We start from the raw sequence: 23,260 nt of genomic DNA on the forward strand, positions 1-23,260 counted from the left end.
CGTCTCCTCCATATGCACACCTTGCGAGGATTTTGTTCTATAGACACGGGGCTAGCTCACATCTGGTGCACGAATACTCGGGTGAGCAAGCCTCATGGTTTGCTGGTGGTCTCGAACCAACACCTATACCAATATGCGTGGGCGAATCCCGGACCACTCACCCAGGCTTTTGCCGTTTCGAGTTTATGCATGTATTTTACCATCTGGCTAGAACGAGTGCTTTCTCAACAAGCACAGGCGCAATGATGACGGTACAAAATGTATGGTACAATGAAAAGCCAAAAAAGATGCCTGCTTGTTTTCCCGCACCACTGAGACGAAAACAGCCCCCACCCCCGGAAAGAAACGCCCCGTGTTGTAGTACAAGAGTATCCCAGTGTGAGAAAGGACGACCGCCGAACCGTAAACCAAGGTATGTACCTCTCTTCCTCTTGTCTTCTATCGCTGTATATGTGCGCCTCCCATGCATGAAACAAACCTCGCGGGTTCCCTCTTCTTGGTAGATCCCTTTTCAAAAGGTGGAGTAGGGGAGGCGAGGAAGCCTCCCAGGTAGTAGAAGTAGAGTATGAAAACAACAGCAGGTACTCGGTCTTTAGACCTCTTCCCTTTCCCTTTCCCTTTCCCTGTCCCTTGCCAGCGTCGCGTTGTTTATTGACCGCCTCGACATTGAGTACGTCTCTGACCGGCGCGGCATGCTCATGTAAGGCTCAAATGCCGGCCCGAGGGTAGCTCCCGGGTGATCCACTGTCGGGTCCGACGTTACCCTCCTGAGGCTCGTGTCATGGTGTGGTATGGCGGGGCCTATCTGCAGAAGCTGAGAGATCACGTTGGAGTTGACACGGTCAACCCGGTTGTCTATGCTCCTGGTGCGCCCGCGGTTGAGACTTCTGCCATCTGTCGCAACTGACACGACCGAGGCCCTTCTGGGCATCGTCCGGGTCCTCATGCCCGTCAGCGGCGGCTCCTCGGCCTCGTTACGGAACCGGGATTCGCTCGGGAGGAGGACGGCGCGGTCGAGGCCGTACGGCAAGCCACGGTGGCGGCCTCGGATCTGCATTGCAATGATGACCAGTTTGCCCACGACCGTGAACTGGGACGACAGTGAGGCGTTGACGTTGGTGTACCCCAGGCTGAGGCCGACGGTGCCGTACGCGCTCACTATCTCGAAGAGGACAGCGAACATGGAGAAGTCATTGCTCGACAGCCGACTGCCCTCCGATATCGACAGGATGAAGAAGCCAATGAAGATAAACCACAAGTCGAAGGAGAGTTGGCGCCGCAAATGGGCGCCGACATAGCTGAAAGAATTGGCGTGCGTGCCCTCGTCATCCTCGCCAGTGGTGTCTTGGTATATGCCGAGTGATTTCTCCTCGTAGACGTTGGTGCGACGGACAGAGATGGCAATGGGAAAGACAGAGATATACATCATGATAAGATAGGATGTCTGGACGGCGGGGTGCAAATAACTGAGGTTGACACACGAGAACCCGGCCGTCCTCGTCGACGCTGCCTGGAAGAGGCCGTCAAGGATTTTGATGCCAGGAGACAGCTCTGCGATTGGTCCGCTGCCGAGCTGCGAAGATATCATTTAGTTATGCGCAACCAACGGGCTCGGGTGTCGGGAACTGTACTCACATCTAGTATAATAAAAAAGATCAAGTCGATCCCGTTCAGTATGACCAATAGCCAAAAGAGCCACCATGTCGCCGCTGCGGGAAACAGCAAAGTAAAGCATCGACGAGGATGGTCCAAGAGGAACCGGAGCTCTTCCCACAGGCCGGAATGGCGAGGCACCCAGAGGTTCGTGACCCAAATTATGAACCGGAGCATCACAGGGAATCCCGTGTTCCCAATGACGATGAAGAAACTCATAACCAAGAGCGGAAAGACTGCTGTGTTGAAGGAATTCATGCTGTCGGGGGTCAAGGTAAAGCCCAGATCCATGAAGGCAGAACTGCCGGTGAAGATGCCCCACCACGCCCTCGACTGGCCGGCATTATCCACGATTGAGCCATAATAAGATGAGTTGATAATCCAAGGGGTCAGGCAGATTACCGCCAGGATCCAAAATCCCCAGAAGTACATGGTAAGTATCAATGAGAGGGTCTTGAGGGATCTGTACTCGATGCCGCCCAGCTCCTCCCTCTGGTCCTCGGTCAGGTCATGGAATTGCGAGTTGCGGCCGAGGGTAGGCTGCCAGCTCAGGTAAGGCGCCTCGTCCTGTTCCTTGTCCCTGGTGAGGGCGTTTCTGATCGTGTCGAGGGTCTGGCGTCTCTTTATCTTGGAGAACGGGGCATCGCTGTCATGATGGAGCTTATCATCGTCCTTGCTGAAGAAACGGGGCTTTCGGAGCCTGAATGGGGTGAGCACGTTGATGAAAGCCCTCGCGTCGTCGTTTATGTCATCCATGGTGCTGTTGTGCTTGGGTTCCTTCGCAGCCGGCTCCTGGATTGTTATTCCCTTGGGACGTGCTGACCTGTCCGCATCACCCGTGCTGTTGACCCGGGCCCCGGGCGACAGGGGCGGGTCTTGCTCGTCGGAGTCCTCCTCTATCCTGCTGGGACGTAGTCCCCTCTCGACATCCATTGGCCCGGGTATCCGGAGGATCTCGTCATTGTTGTTATTCCGTTGGCGTTCGAGGATAGCAATGTGCTCCTCCTGTGTCCGTTTCCGTGGGTACTTGAGCTGGTCGTCCTCGACGCCATCGCTTCTCTTGACGGTCCCTGCAAACCGGATACCCGGGCCGGGACTGTCGGTCACTGCTGGACCGGAACCCTGCCCTGGGGGTGTCTCGTCAGGACTGACGCCCGAACTGCTGCCATCCGAAGGCTTGTACGTGTTATCTAGGACGATGCCATCATTCGTCATCCTCGTCCTAATGCCATTGTGCATGACGGTAATGTGGCGGCCATTAACACCATTTTGCGGCCGAGTCTGCTGCTCTGGCTGTGCTGTGGACTTTGACTTTGAGATGGTGGTCCTGCGATTCCGCGCCTCCCTCACAATATTCTGGAACTTCTTCTCGAACCAGAAAAGGCGTAGGAACACAACAAATGAGTTGATGGTGATGGGGCTCGAGGCCATGGAACACAGGGTGATGATGACCTGCTGGCATGTGTTCAGCTTGTTCACGTCGACGGGGTTCAAGCCGGCCTGCGTGTTTGCGCCGACGGCGAAGAAGAGCGCATCTATATATGCGAGTTCCCCTGCGGCAGTGCCATAGATGACAACGGATGCGAGAATGGACAGTCCTATGACCCAGAAGTCTGCACAGCCAGGTCAGTTATACAGGCGGTCAGTCTTGGCATGAGATGTGACTTACAATGAACAGTAATGAAGTTGAAATGGGGCTTCTTGGAGACAAAGGACGGCTTGAGGGATTTGAGCTGGTCCCAGAATATGCTGAAGACGGGTGAAACCATGATGGGCGGGCTCCACTTGACCACCAGATGACGAGTAACCGCAAGGCGCGGCGACCTGCGGGAGGAGGGAGCAAAAAAATGAAAAAGGTGATATCTATGTAATCAGAGACGGGACACTGCGGAATAGCTGCCCTGGGGTCTCGGAGTACAAAGAATCATTGTCGCGAGGCTTGGCAGATGTCTTCTTTTTTTTTTTTGGATCCGCACTGGTGCAGTCCAGTCCCTGGAGCCTGAGCTGGTGAGAAGGAAAAGGATAATATAAGACGAGGCCCGGGGATGCGTGAGTAGGCTGGCGGCGGTCGAGTGACACGGTATGGCGAGTATGCGAGATGTGGCCCGGGAAGCGAGAAATGCGCTGTGCAGCACAGGCTAGGTTGGTCGACGAGTGCAGACTGTCATGGGATGGTGGAAGGCGCAATGAGACGTCTGGGCCAAGGTCGCACGGCCTAGGCGCAGTAGTTGAATGTTTGGGGGCGCTGGCTGGCTGCAGTGGTGCAGGCCCCTTGGAGGAAGGAGCAGGCGCTACCCAGGTTGCCAGGCAGTGACTGCTATACCACCGGGCGCCAAGCTGGATCTGACTTACTTAATTTAGCTCGCCCTGTAAGCCAGACAGCCAGAGAGGTTGCGCTGGAGTCGCGGTCGGCTGATGGGCTGGAGGTTGTTGTTCCTCTGGCCGGCTTGGACGGATGGCGGGATGACGTTGGGCATAAGGATGTGGCTTGTGTGTTTCGATCTGCTGGATAGCGAGCAGCTTCAGGCCCCCCGTGGCGGGCGTCTAGCGGCTCGAGGAGACGATGGCAGGCATTGTTGTGAGGAGACGAGGATCCCGGGGCGTTGGTAGAGAAATGGTCGGATGACGACAGCGACAATTGCAGGGTCGTATCAGGGTAAGGTTGGTTTGTGTGTGTTATTATTATAGCACGGCACTACTCGTCGCGACTCTTCCCTTTTCTCCTGCCGCGACCAACGCCAGCACCACCGTCAGTCAGTGCCAGCTCGGCCCAGTCCGCAGACCGTCGTCGCCACGCGGAGTCAATCGTCAGGGCAGGCTGTGGAGCAGATGTGAGGGAACAAGTGGGCTGGGCCGGGCTGAAGACAAGACGAACAACTACTGGCTTTGCGGCACAGCATAAAAATTGTTGCAGATTGCCAGTGTGAAAATAAACCGGCCGAGTCTGGAATCAGGACACTGGCCCCTTTTTCAATCTCGTTCCCGGGAACAACGACTAAGGCACCTCTAGACCGCAGCATGGAACCTTCTGACTTGTGGTCCTGGACCAGATTCCCACCGGTCAATCTTAAAATAAGAAGAGGGCGAGAAAAAAAAATCCCATCACGAACCACACACCGCCCGGTGAGCCGAGCCAGGGCCACGTCGAGAGCTTCGTTTGTTCGTTCGTTCGTTCGATCGTTGGTTGCAACAGCAGCACTGCGCTGACTATGACCCATACATGCAAGGCAACACAAACTCAACCTCACTCACTCATCACTCGACCACCCGTTGCTGCCACCTTGCCGAATGACTGACTGACTGACTGACTGACTACACAGTACTGACGGACTTGCCAGCGAACCTGTCAGGGCCCCGTACCAAGCCAGCGGTTCTCCTGCTGCTGCCCCCTGTTCGACCTACAGTACCGACTGTGCCCGCTCCAAGGGAGACCCATGAACTGGGGCCGAGACTACAGCGAAGCCCACACATTGACTCTCAGTGTCGTGACCCACTACCAGGACTTGGCCTATGCGGCTGGCGGCCTGGCAGCACTCCTGCATTTCCCCGGTCCCGCCTAATCAGGGCTTTTGACTTTGCCACGCGAACCAAGCTAATGCCCGCACTGCCGCCCTGCCACCATGTATCAAATACCGCTGCCAGAGTCTGGCCAGTTCAAGGACAGCCATTCTGCCATTGCCTGGGGCGGCTTGGGGCGGCCCTCCAAGCAATGGGCCGCGAGCAAGACTCGGGCAAATAAGTTTGGGAGGGTGTGGGAGCCAGGCCGGCACCCTGCAGAATACCTATCATAAAAGTGGTGCCATCCGCAGGTGACATCTCATGTCCCTAGAACAACCGCAGATAACGACCCGGAAGACAACACGCCCTCTCGCCGTCGACTGTCGATCAGCGGCCTATGGATGCAGAGCATCTGTCAACATGGTCCATCGAAGCCACATGCTTCGCCAGCGGAAGTTCTGGCGAGCTAACCGCTCCACTGGCAGCAAACATACCGAACCGCTGGGCGCGCGGATGGACGGACGGCTGCATTCGCCCGTGAGCGGGCACTCAGCGCGATGCCCATGCCATGATGGTTCAAGTCTGCCTGCAGGTGCTTTGGGAAGACAGCCCTGATCGACATTTCTCTTCAAGCGCGCTTCCCAAGAATCAATCCTCGCATTTGAGTAGGTATCAATTTAGGATCCCCATTGCAAAGCCGCCATGTGCCGCCGTGAATAGGCTTCGGCCGCCTGTGACGCAGTAAACTTACAAAAAACAATCACACCGGTTCTATACCGGTGCATAATCCATCCAAAACGCCACATGCTTGAATATGCCCCGGAACAGGGCGCACTGGTCTGCAGGCCTCCATGGCCTCTCACTCTTGCGCCGCCTTCCTCCGCCTCTCGTTGTCCCTCGCAATCTTCTTGAAGAAGTCGCTTTGCGGGCCCTTCTTCTTCTTGGTCATGGACCTGTTCGCGCTCTTGTTCTGCTCAACGTACGCCATGTCCTGCCCACCACTCAGGTCGCTCAGCGCGCCCGCCGTCCTCCTGACGTAGTTCTTCTTCTTGCCCGTGTGCCGGAGCGGCTTGCCGTCCGGTCCGTAGAACATGTTGCCCTCCGCCGCCAGCCCGCTCTCCTCCCTGTCGTAGACAGCCGCAGATTTCTCGAGGTCGATCAGAAGTTTGGTCAAGAGCTCCTTCCGGTCCTGCGCCGTCGCGAACGCTAGGTCTGGCGTCTTTTCGATGTTGTGCAGATGTGTGATCACCTTGAAGGCATAGCCTTGGTCGACCAGGAACGCCTGCCTCTTTGACGAGAAATACATCTCTTGTGTGTCCTTGGAGACAAGCGAGTAGAAGAAGGCGTTGAAGCCCTCGTCGTTTCGTCGCTTGGCTCGCAGGATTCGGCCAAGGCGCTGAGCTTCCTGGCGTCGGGACCCGTACTGTGCCGAAATCTGGATGAGGCATGTCGCCTCTGGGAGATCGAGGGACGTATCACCAATCTTGGAGAGGAAGATGGTGTTGGTTGAAGGCGAGTCTCGAAACAGCTGCAAGATAGTCTGTCTCTCAGAGTTGCTGGTGCCGCCGTGGAGATACGGCTTCATCAACCTCTTCGCATAAAACTCCAGGGCGTAGATGTCGTCCGAGAAGACAATGATCTTGTCGCCTCGCTCTTCGTGGTACTTGATGAGATACTGGCACGCCTGAATCTTGCTAGGGTTCATGACGTAGAAGAGCGATCTCTTGCGCGAAGGTGCTGCGAGATACTGATCGTAAAACTCCGTCGTCATGGTACACCAAACCTCGGCACACTGCACTCTTGCGATATGACCTTGCTGTGACAGCTCCATCCAGTTGGCCTCGTACAACTTGGGCCCAATCAGGAAGTTCAAATCCTCGATCTTGTTGTCTTCTCGCAGCAGTGTCGCCGTGAGACCCAATTTGGAGTGAGCCTTGATAGCACCAGTGACTTTGCGGAACATGTTTGCAGGGACGACATGCACTTCATCAAGGAGCATCAAGCCCCATTCACGGCTTTGAAGGAACTTCATCATCTTGGCTGACTCGTGAGCTCGCTCTCGCGAGTTGCTCACCATGGAGTAGGTCGTGACGATGACGCCGGTGTTGCCGGTGAACACTTCCTTGTTGTCCGAGGAGAAGATGGCAATATCATCAGGGTTGATGTTCGACCACTTGATGAACTCATTCCTCCACTGGATCACAGACATGTTGCTAGTGGCCAGGACGATAATGCCCTTCTTGATCGTGCAAGCAGCCGTGATACCAACCAGTGTCTTGCCTGCCCCACAGGGCAGCACAATTATACCACTCTTCGCACGACCGTTACCGAACATCTTGCTAAGGCTTTTCTCCTGGTACGGACGAATCTGCGTCGCCGGCTGCAAGTCGATCTCCAGATTGGCGTTGGCGTTGTCATTTCGGAAATCGTACTCCTCCAGAGCGGGATAGCGCAATTCCAGGCACTGCTTGGCGACCTCGCCGACCTTCTCGTCCTGGATCTGGAACGCATGGACTACATCTGCATCTTCCTCGTCGTCATCATCGTTCAGTGCGGTGTACACGTCCTGGGCCGTCGGGCCTTGGCCAGCCTGACCAGCATTGACCTTGTTGTTGTTCAAGCCCTCGGCCTCGCGCACGCCGGCGGCTTCCTTGGTCCCAGCAATGGCCAGTCCTGACATCTTGGGAGCACTTGTCGTGACTTCTTCAGCGCCGTGTACTCGGCACTGCCCACCAATTATGGGGTCCTTGAGAAGCAACTGCAGGACTTCGGCGTCTGTGGTCTCAACGTAGTACTTGTTGTTCCGCAACACAAGCTTCACCTTGCCATAAGCCCTACCACAGTTCTTGATGAACTTTTTGATGTTGTCGGGAACTGGCGTCTTTGAGAAACGATCGAGGGTGTTTTCTATGTCGTTCGGGTTCAGGCCAACAGAGACGGCGGCATAAAGGCTGTGTGTAGTGAGCTTATACTCGTGCAGAAACGTCGGTCTCGACAAGGGTTCGGCGATCGTGATGAGGAAGTCTTGCGCCTGTGGCGCGAGTGGGTGGAAGCTTTCAAGCACGACCTTGAAGTCGCCTTGGATCCACACAGGCCTATTTTGGTGATCGGGCTTCATCTTCATCCTAGTGAAGTCGCGTTCGTGCTGGGCGCCAAAGAACTTGGAGGCCATGTCGACGAAGGCAGGCGGCTCGCGGTACTTGTACTCTTCATTGTTGAGGTCGAAGTAGTCTACGTTGCGCTGGATCCCCTCATCGAGCTCGTCATCGTCTTCTTCTATTTCCGGCTCTGGTTCTGAGCTCCCCGTGCTACGAGGCGTGGCAGGTCCTGGGGTTGAGACCTTGGAGGACCGGCCAGCCTTGACCGTGCCCTTGCCCGAGGGAATCGCCTTGCGCTTTGGGGCCATCGTGGGCGTGGGGGAGCGCTTTCAAATGTTGAGCACTCGAAGAGAACGGGTCATCGCAGGGCGCGGAGTGCAAAGGTTCGGCAAGAACTCGGCGCAGGTGTTGCGTTGCACCGGGGGCCTGGCGTGATCACCGTTGACGAGACGTAGGGGACGGGTTTCAAAGCGTGGGAAGACGGTGACGGCGACGTCGAGTTTCCCTCTGGAAGGCGGCGGGCTAATCGATAAGCTAGGCAGCTTTCGCCCCCTGTCACTAGCTCCACGGTGGGGCCGGCCGTTAATTATTACCCATGATCGGACGTGACGCGACATCCTTAGAAATCGACTAGCAGATGCTGATGCAGCAGCACAGTCAGTCGCTCTACACCGCGAGGCTCTAATTACCCACCTCTGTCATTCTTTGGATTACACTACATTTGAACAACATGTGGTAAGCACAGGCTCATGACACGGTGAACAAGACCCTTAGCAACTCCTGAGCGTGGCTGACAGCAACAAAGCAAGCACATCCTGAACGCCCAAGTCTCCGTCCGGTCACCGTGCTGTACGTCCGTCAATGATGACGTCCTTTTTACCACCCAAATGGGGCCACAAAGAACAAATACTGACCGCCAGATGGCCATGAGATAGGCCAAAGATGGTTCGACTGTGTTGAGTGTCATGCGGAGCAAGAGAACCACCCCCTGAAGGAGCGGCTTGAGATGACCTTCGCATGCAAGAAGTGCAAGAAATGTTTCCGCAAGGACGTCAAGGAGTTTGAGGAAGCAGACGAGTACTGCCCGCACTGCGATAACCACTTCGTCCTCGATGCCGTGACACCTAAGCCCGAGCTCAAGGTCGAGGGTGAGGACGCCCGGGTCGATAGCCGCATGATAAGAGACGAGCGGCTCCAGCAAAAGCGTCAGAAGATGCTCGAGGAGCTCATATTCGACCCGGATGAAGACGCCGACAAGTTGGGCTGAGCATGCACCGCGCACAAAGGGCACATGGCTCAGGTATTGCAAGTCCATTAAGCATCGGCGTCTAGGGAATGATATTACAAGGCGCCTGAACGCGCCAGGTCATGAGCTCGTACTGTACAATGCCAAAAGCGGGATTCGTTATCGTCTATCATTTTCTCCGCGGAGTCTAGATGTCCCAGCCAACACCATAGCTTCGCTCAGGCCGTCTGGCCTGGCTTCCATGGAGTTGTTCATCCGCCCTGTTTGGCTCCTGGACCCACCCACTATGACCTCTGAATCCGTGGGGGCCATGAGAGTCTACTCCTCGCCTGCAGCGCGCGTGGGGATCGACGAGCTTCCTGCACCGGTTGTCCGCGCCCCCTTCTTCTTAGCGGCCTCCTCTTGCTTCTCTTGCTCGATGTTCTTGACGTAGTTCTCGATATCTTCCGTGGGCAGCATCTCGATCGTCTTGCCCGGCGCCATGATGGCGATCTCGATGTTCTTGGCGCCTGTCTGCACAACCTCCAGCAGCGATTTGATGGCCAACCGTATCGTGGCCTCACGGTCCATGTCCTCCTTGTAGTTTCGCTCAAGGAACTCTCGCACTGTCTTGCTAGACCTACCGATGGCATTTGCTTTCCTGTACCTCGTTGTCAGCTCCAACTCATCCTCACCGAGGAGAACCAACTGAGGTAACGCACCATGCGGAGTAGATTCCGGATGGCTCTGTCTGGTACAGCCTTGGGACCTTGCTGCCGTGGTCGAATCCGACTATCAGGGTGCTGATGCCGAACGGTCGGACACCACCTCTCTGGGTGTATCTCTGCTGGACGCCTGCAACGTGCTTGGTGATGTAGTCGATAGTGACCGGGTCCTCCAAGTTCAGGCGGTGAGATTGTGCCTCCAGACGGGCCTTGTCGACAAGGATTCTTGCGTCTGCGTTCAGTCCGGCGAAAGCGAGGCAAACGTGGGTGTCGATGAGGCCGATCTTGGACGGTGTGATCCTGGTGTCCTGCAGCTTCATTGCGGACCGTTTCTCGCATCCCAGAACGACGATGTCCGCCCCCTTGACACCAACCGCACAGGTTCCTGTTGGCGGCTGTCAGTCAGCCTCGCGGCACTGGCTAGGTTATGCACGGAAGCAGTGGTGATGCGCACCTCTCTTGACGGCTTCTCCAGCATATTCGACCTGGAAGACGTGTCCATCAGGACTGTGGTATGTGAGTATGGTTTGACACGGGGCTTCTTGGACCGAGGGGATGGGCAGACCTGAAGACTAGAAGCGCGGTCGGATCAGCATTGTAGAACGAACAGATGCACGCAGCTCATGGGTTGCTTACCTGAAAGAGCTCTGTCGTATCCTGAAGCCATCTTGTCGGACAACCAAAGCTGCTGTCTACACTCGGGTTGGGTGGATGAGGATTTTCGATTGAGGGGGGCAGATGCGCTTGGAATCGTCGGGTGGGGCGCGTTGATGTCGATGAGGGAGCTCTGTTTGGGGGGTGGTGATGGCGATGGCAGCGGTCGAGGTAGGCACAGTAACTGCGTAGGCAGGCTGCAGCTCTGACGACGAAGCTTCGCGCTCCCACGCTGAACCACAGCTGCCAACCGCCAGGGGTGCTGTTAGCTCCAATTGGCTGTGAGGTGGGCCGAGCATCAGGTACCTGGGTACATGCCTGCCTTGCGACCTGCCTACTGTGTACCTGCCCAAGTACTGTGTAGGCACGGCAGCATCCCACCCCCACCCTCAGGCCCACGCCCTATGTTCCGTCCCGCGCAAATTTGGAATTCGTCTGCCGGTCGGCCCCAGTGGCGGATCGGAAGGGAAAAGTAGACGACGCCGCCGGCTTATAAGTGTGTATATCTGGCTGCCGGGCCACGTCCATCCTCCCTGAACCTGCAGTTCTGAACTGTGTGTTTCCAGCAAGCTCGACCGTTCCAAAGATGGCGTCTCGGTCCCGACTCACACGCGCCTTGACGAGGGCGGAGAAGGCCGGCGTGTCGGCGGCTCTCTCACGGCCGAGTCCTTTGTCTTTCTCTGTTGCTGCTGCTGCTGCGCGCCGCATCACCACCACGGTACCGAGGCACTTCAGGCCCTCCGCTGCAGGACACGGGAAGTTTACGACCGACTCGTATCCCGAAATAAAGAGAGACCCAAGATTCTCAGAACTCACCCCTGACCATGTCGCTCACTTTAAGAAGGTGCTGGGCAGTGAAGCCGCCGTCATCGACGCCGTCACCGATGGAGCCACTGCCGAGGACCTGGAACCCTTCAATCTCGATTGGATGCGTAAATACCGAGGCCACTGCAGGCTGGTTCTGAAGCCTGCATCGACCGAGGAGGTCAGCCAGGTCCTCAAGTACTGCAACGACAACATGCTGGCCGTCGTTCCACAGGGTGGCAACACCGGCCTGGTTGGAGGGTCTGTTCCCATCTTTGATGAGATAGTCATCAATACGAGCCGGATGAACCAAGTGCGCTCATTCGACGATGTCAGCGGAGTCCTTACCGTCGACGCGGGTGCCGTGCTCGAGGTCGTTGACAACTACCTGGCAGAAAGGGGCTACATTTTCCCTCTCGACCTGGCCGCTAAGGGTTCATGCCACATTGGAGGCAACGTTGCCACCAACGCGGGAGGTCTGCGGCTCCTTCGCTACGGGAGCTTGCATGGGACCGTACTGGGTGTTGAGGCTGTCCTCCCCGACGGCACTATCGTGGATGACCTTTTCAAGCTGAGGAAGAACAACACCGGTTACGACATCAAGCAGCTGTTCATCGGCGCAGAGGGTACCATCGGCATCATCACCGGTGTCTCAATCCACTGCCCCCAGCGATCAAAGGCAGTGAACGTAGCATTCTTTGGATTGGAGTCGTACGAGAAGGTCCGGGAGGCCTTCCGGGAGGCCAAGGGGCAGCTCTCTGAGATATTGTCGGCATTTGAGCTCATGGATGCCGAGAGCCAGCAGCTTGTCAAAAAGGTCACCAAGAACAGTTTTCCTCTGGAGAACGAATACCCATTTTACTGCCTTATTGAGACCAGCGGCTCAAACGCGGAGCACGACAATGAGAAGCTGGAGGCTTTCCTCGAGGACGTCATGACCAAGGAAATTGTATCAGACGGCGTTGTGGCACAGGACCAAACCCAGCTCAAATCACTCTGGGGCTGGCGGGAGGCCATCTCCGAGAGTTCGGCCGCATTCGGCGGCGTTTACAAATACGACGTCTCAATACCCCTGAAGTCCCTGTACCAGCTGGTAGAGGACACCAAACAGAAAATCCAGGCCGCTGGCCTCATGGGCGAGACCGACGAGTACCCTGTCGTCGATGTCGTTGGCTATGGCCATATGGGTGACTCCAACCTCCACCTCAACGTCTGTGTGCGGCGTTACGACAAGGAGGTCGAGAAGGTGTTGGAGCCCTACGTTTTCGAGTGGATCAAGGAGCACGAAGGCAGCATTAGTGCTGAGCATGGTCTTGGTTTGGCGAAGAAGAAGTTCATCGGCTACAGCCGCAGCGACAACATGATAGGCCTGATGAAACAGATCAAGGACCTATACGATCCGGTATGTAACGAGTTTCCTTGCCCCCAACCCCCTACCTGGCTGGCATCAGCCTCATCCGCACTCGCATACAAGTGCTGACCTCTACCACGTCCAGAACGGGATCATGAATCCATATAAGTACATTTAGAGTATACACCCGACCAATGGGAAAATGTCACATATTTTGCTCGTCAAATTTTGGGATGATGTGTGCCCGATGGTGTAGTGCAAGCGTTTTGCCACACGACTATTGGCCCGGAGAGGGTTGCTACCTCGACTGTGCCATTATCCCTTTCGAGTGAGTAACTCCTCTGTTTGAGCCACTCTCGGGCCAAACTTCCCCGGAATCTGTGAACGTGTTACACGGGAGCTTACAGAGCGGCTTGGGCGGTTATTGTCGCTTACGCTGCCTACTCCCTTGGAAGCGAGAATCCTCCATGGACCCGCACAAGCAAGTCATTGATATTGCTCACACTCTGCATGGCCAGAGTCCAGAGACATCGCAGCCCATGCAGTCATGTTATATCGGGTGCTTATCCGACCCGCCAGTCACAAATCAGCAGGTTTTCTTGTGTAACTACCACCTTCCACTCGGGGCGCATCGAGCTAGTGAATTATACGCGCTGTCAGCCCTACGGCCCAGTGCAAATAGCCTGAGCTTACGGAGTACAAATCCTTCCCATCCGCCTCGCCAATCACGCCCTGCCACCCGGTGAGCGCAGACACGGAACGCTTGCAGGTGGATGGTGGTCGTCGAACTATCGTCACGCACGCCATACTCAAGCAAGGAAGGCCTCGCTCGCTTTGAGGAACCCGGTCCACCCACAACCAACCTATGTGAATGGCTGAGCAAGAACAGGTCCCAGACTCGTGAAATCTCCTGCGGCTCTCGTTCCACATTGTGGCTCATCGCGCCGTCTGCTGAGCCTCGGGGAACTTCAGCCCCTTGGCCCTTCTCACATTGCTTAACTCCCTTTCACTTCACCCTGATTGATTGATTGATCCTGCTTGGTGCCAAGATGCTGCTCTGCTTCAGTCAAACCTTCCGATCCGGTTTTTTTCCTTGTTGATTTAGGCAGAGGAGGCAAAAAACCCGTTCGAATACCATGAAGGGACAGATCTTCAGTCGAGATGCATCGCGGAGGGGCGGGCTACCTGACTATGCAAGCACGAGATGACAGGACAGGCCTCAGCCCCCACCAAGCACTTTCCCCCGTGCTTTTATACGGTGCCCAAATACCCTTCTCTCCCGTCGCCCCAAAGGAGCCACGCTAGTTATATTGTTGGAACCTTCCCAGCCATATCCTGCCTTTCAATGCTATCAGTGTTTCACCTGGCATCTTGCCTCATTGATGGTATGAACAGTCAGGATGGTGGGTGTTCCAGGCAAATACAAAGGTTGCAATACATGCAGAAGCCGAAGAATTAAGGTAATTCCATATCAACTGCAACGATTGGACTTTGCTGCTGACATCCTTGTCCTATAGTGTGATAATGAACGCCCACACTGCCGAAAGTGTATAGACTCTGGGCGAGAGTGCTTAGGATATCGTACGTCTATTCGCCGCCCATTTACTCGCCCAATCCTCTCGTTCGTCTGAATCGATCAATACTGACCGTTGCCCGAAGAGCGCGAGACAGTATTTATTGTTGGGACAGTCGAAGACAAGGGGCGATGCAGCAGCCACCCGCCCCGAAATATTAAAAGTCCCAAGAAGTCGCAATCTCCACCAAGTGAGGGTGGACGCAGAACAACACCCTTGGAACCGTTGCAGCCTCTATCCCCAGCCTGGGTTGATCAACTCCACGTGGAAGGTAACGGTGCAACCCGTCGCCTTGAGATCGTTGCTCTACACACCCCATTGGGAAGTGTGGCTCGAAGCAGCTTTGGGGACAGCGGCGAAACAACGGCGATATATGTAGCACCGACAAGTACTCTCGATGTACGACCGACTTTTGACAATGTAGACTTCAAACTTCGCTCTCAATGTCTGACGAGCATCTCTCCAGCAAAAAAGGAGGCGGGCTCCACGGCAGCCGACAGCGTGCTCCTCTTCCTGTTCGAACACAACTTTCCCCTGCCACCTGTTAACTTTCAAGATGCCACAGCCCAGATGGAAGGCATCAGACAGCTTGGACCTGTGGAGTTCCAAAGGTTCCCTTCACATCACTTCTTCACCCGAGTTTTTCGACCCAGTGCCATCACAACAGCCTTGCTGAGCAGAACGAGCACATTCTGCGCCGAACACGAATGGGCCACGCTGCCCTTTGAGCTACACCACAAGAGCTCTTTCGACAGCCTTCTCGATATCTTGGCGCGGACAACGCCCTTCCTGCAGCCGCTCGACCACATCACAGCGCTGGACCCGACGTTGACCCGCAGGTCGATGGCCCAGGAGCTGCTGGGAAACTGCCTCGGCGCGAGAACCCAGCTAGAGCAGTGGTATGTCTCGGTGTTCGACCCCCGCCGGCGGCGATACTGGATCGCGCACGACCAAGGCGAACAGATTCCCTTCCCCGAGCCCTTTGCCTTCCAGGATCCGCTAGCGTCGCTCTCGTTCACCTACTACTGGGCGGCACAAGTCTTGCTCGCCCCGTGCCTCGAGATAGCTGTCCACAGCGTCTTCTCGCCCGTCGTCGACGCCTATCCCCACCAGGTCTTCCCCGACCTCCCGCCGCAGCTCGCCATCGACCCGGACAGCTACGGTACCGGCAGGGTCAGGGAGATGGCGGTCAACGTGTGCCGGGCATTGGATTTTGCCCTGGCGGTCACGACACAGCCAGACCTACTCGCCTTTCCTGTCAAGGTCGTCGAGACATTCTACGCCGGGCTTGCCAACCAGACTGGCGACGGTACCCTTGAGCTTATGTGGCTGGGTGCATTCAGGGAACGAGTGTCACGGAGGGCACGGGACATTGCTAGTGCCATGATGGAGAAGGACTGGGCTGACTTTGCCCAATGGTAACCAGACGCGGCACAGAGGACTCCATCTGTACGAATGTCACGACACATCACGAAAAAGAAGGCTTCTATACCATGGTATGTTCGCTGAGATATTTGGAGGGCAAAGGCATAATGAACACTGCCCATGTATGTACACACAGAGGGCACATCCACCCATGCTATACCTGGCATTTCTCGATGTTGCGAATAGAATTTCTTTCCCCACGCCACTCTTTCGACACATGCTCTGTGGTGCCTTTGCGCCTGGTAGCTGAACCTACCACCTTTTCGGGATGCACAATATCGGGCAGCTGCTTCCAGTTTCTGCACCGCAATATGGCCTCCCGACCGGTGGGGATTGTATCATGGCCCTTCTCATTGTTCTGGTACCGAGCCCCGAGCTGCAAGAGTGACACATACAATACGCACGGAGAACCATCGGCTGCACGTCAATCCTGCCACAATCCCAGCACGGTAACCTCTCAACTCGAACCGTTGGCATTGGTTGTTATTCTGCTGCCTAATCTCCGGTGGCATACAGATGCCCGGCCACGGTGAACATTTCCCGCCTCTGCACTCCTGGGTCGACGTCGGAAGACGTCCTTGCCGCCGGATGATTGACCCGGCCTGCCAGGTACTTGTTTTCACCATACAACGTCAAGCCGCATGCCCAACCCTCCTCCGGGCCTCCTGCGCCCCATCACGATGCCGTCGAGACGGGCGATACTAGACGGGAAGCGGACTAGCGGGGCTGTGGGCCCCCTGGTTCTCATTACTGTGGTTATTCTGCTGCCTATTTTCCCAACTGCAGTGTACTTTCAGCAAGCAGCGGCAAGCCATGCAAGGCTGAGCAGTTGTTGAGGAGCGTACTCCGTACCACGGTGCGCTTCCTGCCGAGCACTTGTTTCCATGCAGGACTCGGTGCATTAGCCGGGCAGCTCGCATACATGGCACCTTGCAAGTACGGGGTGGTGTCAGGCTTATATGCATCCCTCGAGCAGACAGAAGCAGGCGGATCCCGTCGGCGCTAATGGGGGCCAAATCAAACAACCCCGACCTGCCTACGAAGCGGTGCTTGGGGGGGGGGGAGGCTGGCGCCTCTTTGAGGCTCGTCATTTGGTCGACCATAGTAGAGTACGACGGTGAATACAGGTTTTGGCCTCTTGGCAAAGGAATGGAGCATGCAGAATCCATCGATGGCAGGGCACATTCTGGCAGGCAATGGTTTCGTTCCCTTGGGCCTAGGACACGATGCCGCCATTTGGGCTGGTGCCAGCCAGATGGCACCTCCACCCCCCCCCTTGTCAACTTCATAAATGAAGACGTGGTGGGTCAGCAGTAACACTTCTTGTCAGCATGGCTCACCTAAGGGCCGCAGAATGGTTCGCGGGTTCTTGGAACACGAGGCATAAGAGCCTCGCGAGGCGTTACACGGCCCTTCCCGTGCAGCATGGCATCTCGTGATCTGGGGTTGGTCGTCAGTGCAACCTGGATCTGACGAATTCGACCGAGATCCCCAAAAGACGCCGACCACACACGCATGTCAGCATCGACAGGCCGTGGCTCATTGAGACGCCGTATAAGCGGCTGTGCTCTTCTGCATGTACTTAGAGCTTGAATGCAGGCCAAGAGGGCATCGCAGCATCAAGCCACTGACAGCTTACCAAACCTTCCAGCCACGTACACCGTGCTTGAGACTGTGGCAGCTCCTCCGGATACGTCGCACAGAGGGATGACATCGACTCACAGGTTGACACAGGTATGCAGAAGCGCCTATTTGGCTGGTTACGCCCCCAATACTTACCGCGTGGTCCTGTCCCCTTTCGGTTGCTCTGGAGAGCCGCCGCCCCTTGTCACCCACACTGGCCTTGCTCGCCGTGTGACGCAACTAGCAAGAGACGTCGGGAACGACACTTGCTCACCAATTATGAATCCAACCAAATCGTAGGCATATGGCATGAACTGCCCCGCTGGTTCCGATCGGACAGTATTGAAGACCTGCCGGGCTTTCACTGACCAACCGGCTTTTGTTGATATGAATATGCTGACATGCATGGGAAGAGCGTCAACCCGTCCACCCACATTCCTTCTCCGGCTGTTTTGTTCTGCTGGGAAAGGATCACCCTGCGTGTCATAGACTGGGGCCGGCGTGGTTGGTTTCTGTGCGCTCGCCACCTCCGGGAAGACTTCCACGGCGATGCCGACCTGAGCAAACAGCATCCACAGTGCAGACTAGGGATACGATGTCTGCTGCCAAAGCCAACCCATTCGCCCAGTGGTATGGGCAAGTGGAACAGAGAAGCAGTGATACCAGGATGGCCGCCTGGTCTCCCGGACACACAAAAGCCCCTTCACGATCGTCTGGTGGTCCTATCACGGCTCGCCGGAGTATTTAGACCATCCGAGGTTCAGGACACAGCTGACGTGCAAATCTTGTGTGCGAGAACTTGTTGATGTGATCGGGTTGTGGAAACCTTCCAAGGTTCCCTTGAAGGGCAGCCCTTCGGACGAAGCCAGAAGAACTCGGACGTTCAAACATCAGACCCCAAGACTAGAGCAACTAGCTGACAGTAGTAGCTGGCGATCAAACGGCACGCTTAGGCAGCACACCCACATCAACTTACACCACTTCGACCAGATTCCGGGGTCGTGGTGTAGTTGTGCTTGTCAACGCACTGAGCCTGCACGACAGTCCGTCAGCCTTGGGATATCTGGTCGGATTTTTACCCAACTTCACAGCGCGTGCGTAAATTCCGGTGAGAAAATTGTATGAGGCACAGGCAGCACTTAGTTCCCGCTAAGGCTGAAACCACACTCGTCATCGAGAGAGAGAGAGTGTGTGTGTGTGAGTGAGAGAGTGAGAGAGATGTCGAGAGCGGCCACTCCCGTGACCTAGCAACGAAACGGCTTACGCCACACCACCCGTAACATCGGTGCCGACGAAAGCGGAATTGTGTGATGCAAGTCGCATAGGAAGCAACTAGTGTGACGGCAGTTGACTCGAACGAGGAAGACGGGTCTACTCCCACAATAACGAAGGCATCCAAGGTGGAAATGACTGTCTTTTGGTTGAATGCGCTGGGTCACCCCAAAACGGGTCGTCCTATTTTGTGCATCTACTTTTAGAGTAGACGTGAGAGGACTTGGTCCGATGTGATGTCTCGGTCAATCTCCTGACATTGAGTGCGTCCCGGGTAGTGACCGACTGGATTCCTGCGCACCGTGGTCAAGATGCCTGATAGCCAACCACGACATGGCCAGACAGCAGACTGCACTCGACCAAGACCCAGGGCCCTCCAGATGAGATGATGGGACGACTCTTGATTACAGTACCCGGGGGGCGGAGCAAGAAGTGTCTTGCGTATATTGTCGCAGGCCGCCCCAATGTGCCTGGAAAGGTCTTCAAGTTGAGTAGAATGTCCGGGGGAATACGATCCAGGGCTGCCAGGGGGGAGGGGAGGGGTGGTGGTGTTGGTAGGGAATTGGCAGTACTATGCAACATCATGCGGACTCGGAGCGTGTGAGGTGTGAGGCGTGAGGCGTGAGGCGTGAGGCGTGAGGCTACCGGATGAGGCAGCCGCAGCGGCAGCAGGCGAGAGACCCCAGCACCGGTCGGTGGCGGCGCACCCGCAAATAGACGAAGGCCGATGGGGTGTCGGCCGCAAGCTTGCGTCTCGGAAGGGATGATTGCCTTGTGTGCGTGATGCCTGGGTGCACCATGCCAGCCATGCCTGGGCGCCCGGGACGCATGAACAGGCGTGGGGCCTTGGGCTAAGGGGCGGCGCCGAGGGCATTTGGTGTGGTAGACGGGCGGGCGCTGTGATTTGCCGCCGACATGGTGGGATGAGGACGTCGTCGAGGAGGCAGAGTTTCAGATAACTTGGAGCAGCCAAAACGACACCCAAGAGGCGAGCTGGAATGAGGAATAGGCTTAGTCTGCCGCCCTCCCCCCCCTTATCCCGTCTGGACTAACGAGGCCACAACCTTGAACAGATGGGAGGGCATCCCGCGGTCTTGGGTGGGAGGCAACGAGGCAAGGAGGGCATGAGCATGTAAAAAGGTCGATGTAGCCCGCCTTCTCGGTTGGTGTTGAGGCCTGGTCTCTGGTCCAAGGACGTGGTATCTTCTAAATATCCGATCTGTGCAACACGAGCCATCATCATCATCATCATCATCGTCCAGTCCAGGATTATTTTTATACCAGACCTCGCATATCACATCACATCACAATCCCGGGGGATTTGTGAATAGCATCGCAACACCCAATCTCGAGTCGGCCGGTGCTCATTTCGTGGATTACTGCTACTGGGCGTAACGGCCGCGTGGTTTGATTGGGGATTGGCCAGCCAAATAAGACAGACTCCTGAAAGGGCCTAGGCAGCTGCTAGGACGGCTGTCAGTTAGCGCCACTACCGACAAAATGCAGGCCCAGGAGGCCCACGAGGCCCACGAGGCCCAGGCTTGCCAGGATGGGGGAGCAGTGGGTCCCTCCGGCAACCCGCTGCATTATTTACCAGGCGGGGAACACGAGCTGGCGACAACAACCAATGCGACGCCGCCATCTTTCGTCCCGGGCTATGACAGGCCAGCCTCGTTAATCTCCACGGCCTCCGACTGCCTGTCGGACACTTTTAGCAGCTACGACTCTAGGAGATCCACAATCAGCAGCGTCTCGTCCGCCGCGACAGCTCAGAGTCAGTACCAGCACCAGCCAAAACAACACCAACACCACCACCACCAACAACAACAATCACAAGCAAATTCCCCGCAGCGCCCGCTGACTCGGAGCCGCGAGAACGCAAAACAACTGCATGCTGCCCGCCTCCAGAAGCGCGCCGCCTCCCAGAGCTTGGCATCTGACCCTGCCGCCGACGACAAAGAAAAGGACCCCAGCAGACAAGACCCCGACGACGTCTCAGCCCGCCTCCGCAGACGTCCTGGCAGCGCACGCCGCTTTCGAAAAGGCACAAACCCAGACTCACGACAGGCTGGGCTCGCCGCCACCGAACCAGGCCCGCCGCCCCATGAGAAGCTCCTAACCAAGATGGCCTTTGCTGAGCAGCAGCACTGGATCACGGTCCAGCAGAAGACCTTTACGAAATGGCTCAACACAAAGATAGACGTCAGGGGCCTGGAGGTTAAGGACCTGGTCAAGGACCTCAGCGACGGCGTGCGTCCCCGATCTGCTCTACCCCCCCCCTCCGCCTGCTCTCGATTGCTAACACAAGCGCGTGCCTCGCCAACAGGTCATTCTCATCCACCTGTTGGAATGTTTGTCCCAGGAGTCTCTCGGCCGGTACGCCGCCAAGCCAAAACTCCGGGTGCAGCGCTTTGAAAACGTGAACCTGGGCCTGGACTTTGTCAAATCGCGAGGGATTCAGATGGTAAACATGGGTGCCGAGGATGTCGTCGACGGGAACAGGAAGATCATACTGGGCCTGATATGGACGCTCATTTTACGATTTACGATCAGTGACATTAACGAGGAGGGTATGACGGCAAAGGAGGGTTTGTTGCTGTGGTGTCAGCGCAAGACTGCCTGCTACGAGGAATGCGACGTCCGGGATTTCAGTGCCAGCTGGAACGACGGCCTGGCCTTCTGTGCCCTCTTGGATATCCACAGGCCCGACTTGATCGACTATGACCAGCTCGACAAGTCAGACCACAAGGGTAACATGCAGCTTGCCTTCGACATTGCCCACAAGGAGATCGGCATCCCCAAGCTGCTGGATGTCGAAGATGTGTGTGACGTGCCGAAGCCTGATGAGCGAAGTTTGATGACTTATATCGCCTACTGGTTCCACGCCTTCTCGCAGATGGAGAAGGTCGAGAACGCCGGCCGGCGAGTGGAGAAGTTTGTGAACAACATGCAGGGCGCCTGGGAGATGCAAAGTGCCTATGAGAGGCGGATGAGAGCGCTGCTCAAGGCCATTCGGGAACAGGTGGTCAGCTGGCAGACGGCCAAGTTCGAGGGTACCTACGCCGACGCAAAAGCACAAGCAGCCCAGTTCTCGGCTTACAAAAGAGGGGAGAAGAGGGAATGGGTCGCAGAGAAGAGCGAGTTGGCAACACTACTGGGCAACATCAAGACCAAACTCGGCACCTATCGCCTTCGCCCGTACGACCCACCAGTCGAACTCAGCTTGGAGACCTTGGACAAGGAGTGGACAAGCCTTTCAAGCGCAGAGATGGCCAGGGGTCAACTGATAAACGAGACCATCCGAGAGTAAGTCACGCCTCAGTCAAACCAGTCTCCCAGATAACCGCACATGCTGACATTCTCATCAGCATCAAAAACGCGTTGCGCAAGTCGTTCGCCGATAAAGCAAACGACTTTGCCATGGCCCTCAACACGATGCAGCTAGCCATATCAGGGCTGGAGGGTGATGTCGAGGACCAACTGCACCATGTGCGCAAGCTCAGTGACAACCTGCCGCCCCTGGACGCCTACCTCGTGAAGATCGCTGAGGTCGATGCTAAGTGTGAGGAGGCAAACATTGAGGAGAACGACTTCACGACATATACCTACGACGAGCTCTGCTACGAGCTGTCCCTGGTCAAGTCGTCAGTGTCCAAGAAGCTGTCCTTCTTGGACAACCAGATGGTTGCGCGAAGCATGACCAACCTCACGCCGATCCAGCTCGAGGAGTTCGAGTCCGTGTTCAAGCACTTTGACCGCGACGACTCCAACAACCTGACCGAGATCGAGTTCAGTGCCGCGCTCGCGTCCCTGGGGCTGGTCTTCTCCGAGGACGAGATGCACGACTACTTCGAGGATGCATCCGACGGCCACGACCGCGTCAGCTTTGAGCAGTTCATCCGCTTCATGGTGGACGTGACCGAGGACCAGAACACGGCCGAGCAGGTGTTCCAGTCGTTCCGTGAGGTCGCGGACGGCAAGCCGTACGTCACGGAGATGGACCTGCGGCACTCGCTCGTGCCGGACGAGGTCATCGAGAAGCTCATCGAGATGATCCCGCCACACAACGGGCCCGACATGCAGTCGGACCGCGGGCAGCCGCAGTACGACTACATCGCCTTCATGGAGAAGATGATCTCAGACGAGCGCGCCGCGGCGCTCGGGACAGGACCCGGGTCCGTCACCTCGGGCAGGTCAAGCCCGACCAAGAGCGGCGGCCCCCTGTCGGACAGGACTAACGGCTCCAACACCAGCGGCAGCCCAAAGAGCCCTGTGAAGGGCAACGGCGCCAGCTGATCCGGCCATGCCCCGGTCCAAAAGACCCCGGCCTGCCCTGCCTCGTCTGAGGCCGTAGCAAT

At 56.5% G+C, this 23,260-nt stretch overlaps 6 protein-coding genes across 6 annotated transcripts; 4 read left to right on the forward strand and 2 right to left on the reverse strand.

The window, feature by feature from the left end:
- Positions 1 to 592: 592 nt before the first annotated feature.
- On the reverse strand, positions 593 to 3,422 carry KVR01_008859 (uncharacterized protein; the record flags this gene model as incomplete). Its single annotated transcript, XM_044786346.1, has 3 exons — positions 593 to 1,573; positions 1,636 to 3,266; positions 3,323 to 3,422. 3 exons carry the CDS (start codon positions 3,420 to 3,422, stop codon positions 593 to 595), a joined length of 2,712 nt encoding a protein of 903 aa, XP_044642626.1.
- Positions 3,423 to 6,010: 2,588 nt separating this feature from the next.
- On the reverse strand, positions 6,011 to 8,557 carry KVR01_008450 (TFIIH/NER complex ATPase/helicase subunit SSL2; the record flags this gene model as incomplete). Its single annotated transcript, XM_044782995.1, has 1 exon — positions 6,011 to 8,557. One exon carries the CDS (start codon positions 8,555 to 8,557, stop codon positions 6,011 to 6,013), a length of 2,547 nt encoding a protein of 848 aa, XP_044642217.1.
- A 422-nt stretch (positions 8,558 to 8,979) lies between these two features.
- On the forward strand, positions 8,980 to 9,516 carry KVR01_008649 (uncharacterized protein; the record flags this gene model as incomplete). Its single annotated transcript, XM_044781767.1, has 3 exons — positions 8,980 to 8,984; positions 9,055 to 9,098; positions 9,185 to 9,516. 3 exons carry the CDS (start codon positions 8,980 to 8,982, stop codon positions 9,514 to 9,516), a joined length of 381 nt encoding a protein of 126 aa, XP_044642416.1.
- A 1,923-nt stretch (positions 9,517 to 11,439) lies between these two features.
- Positions 11,440 to 13,186, forward strand: KVR01_008615 (D-lactate dehydrogenase; the record flags this gene model as incomplete). The annotated part of the gene is made up of 2 exons (XM_044783541.1): positions 11,440 to 13,059; positions 13,154 to 13,186. 2 exons carry the CDS (start codon positions 11,440 to 11,442, stop codon positions 13,184 to 13,186), a joined length of 1,653 nt encoding a protein of 550 aa, XP_044642382.1.
- A 398-nt stretch (positions 13,187 to 13,584) lies between these two features.
- Positions 13,585 to 16,547, forward strand: KVR01_008495 (uncharacterized protein). Its single transcript, XM_044783721.1, has 3 exons — positions 13,585 to 14,468; positions 14,526 to 14,589; positions 14,668 to 16,547. Exons 1-3 carry the CDS (start codon positions 14,409 to 14,411, stop codon positions 16,002 to 16,004), a joined length of 1,461 nt encoding a protein of 486 aa, XP_044642262.1. The 5' UTR covers positions 13,585 to 14,408; the 3' UTR covers positions 16,005 to 16,547.
- A 3,855-nt stretch (positions 16,548 to 20,402) lies between these two features.
- KVR01_008810 (uncharacterized protein) lies at positions 20,403 to 23,198 on the forward strand (the record flags this gene model as incomplete). Its single annotated transcript, XM_044784423.1, has 3 exons — positions 20,403 to 21,152; positions 21,229 to 22,208; positions 22,271 to 23,198. 3 exons carry the CDS (start codon positions 20,403 to 20,405, stop codon positions 23,196 to 23,198), a joined length of 2,658 nt encoding a protein of 885 aa, XP_044642577.1.
- Positions 23,199 to 23,260: the final 62 nt, after the last annotated feature.

The sequence above is a fragment of the Diaporthe batatas genome (genome assembly GCF_019321695.1).
Source record: "Diaporthe batatas strain CRI 302-4 chromosome Unknown Contig00010, whole genome shotgun sequence".
NCBI classification, from domain to species: Eukaryota; Fungi; Ascomycota; class Sordariomycetes; order Diaporthales; family Diaporthaceae; genus Diaporthe; species Diaporthe batatas.

Excerpts from the sequence above, each read along its gene's own strand:
- KVR01_008495 (XM_044783721.1), top strand. The coding sequence starts at position 14,409 with ATGGTGGGTGTTCCAGGCAAATACAAAGGTTGCAATACATGCAGAAGC. Across the intron at positions 14,469-14,525 it reads GCAGAAGCCGAAGAATTAAG|TGTGATAATGAACGCCCACA; the intron begins GTAATTCCATAT and ends CTTGTCCTATAG. Across the intron at positions 14,590-14,667 it reads GCGAGAGTGCTTAGGATATC|AGCGCGAGACAGTATTTATT; the intron begins GTACGTCTATTC and ends CGTTGCCCGAAG.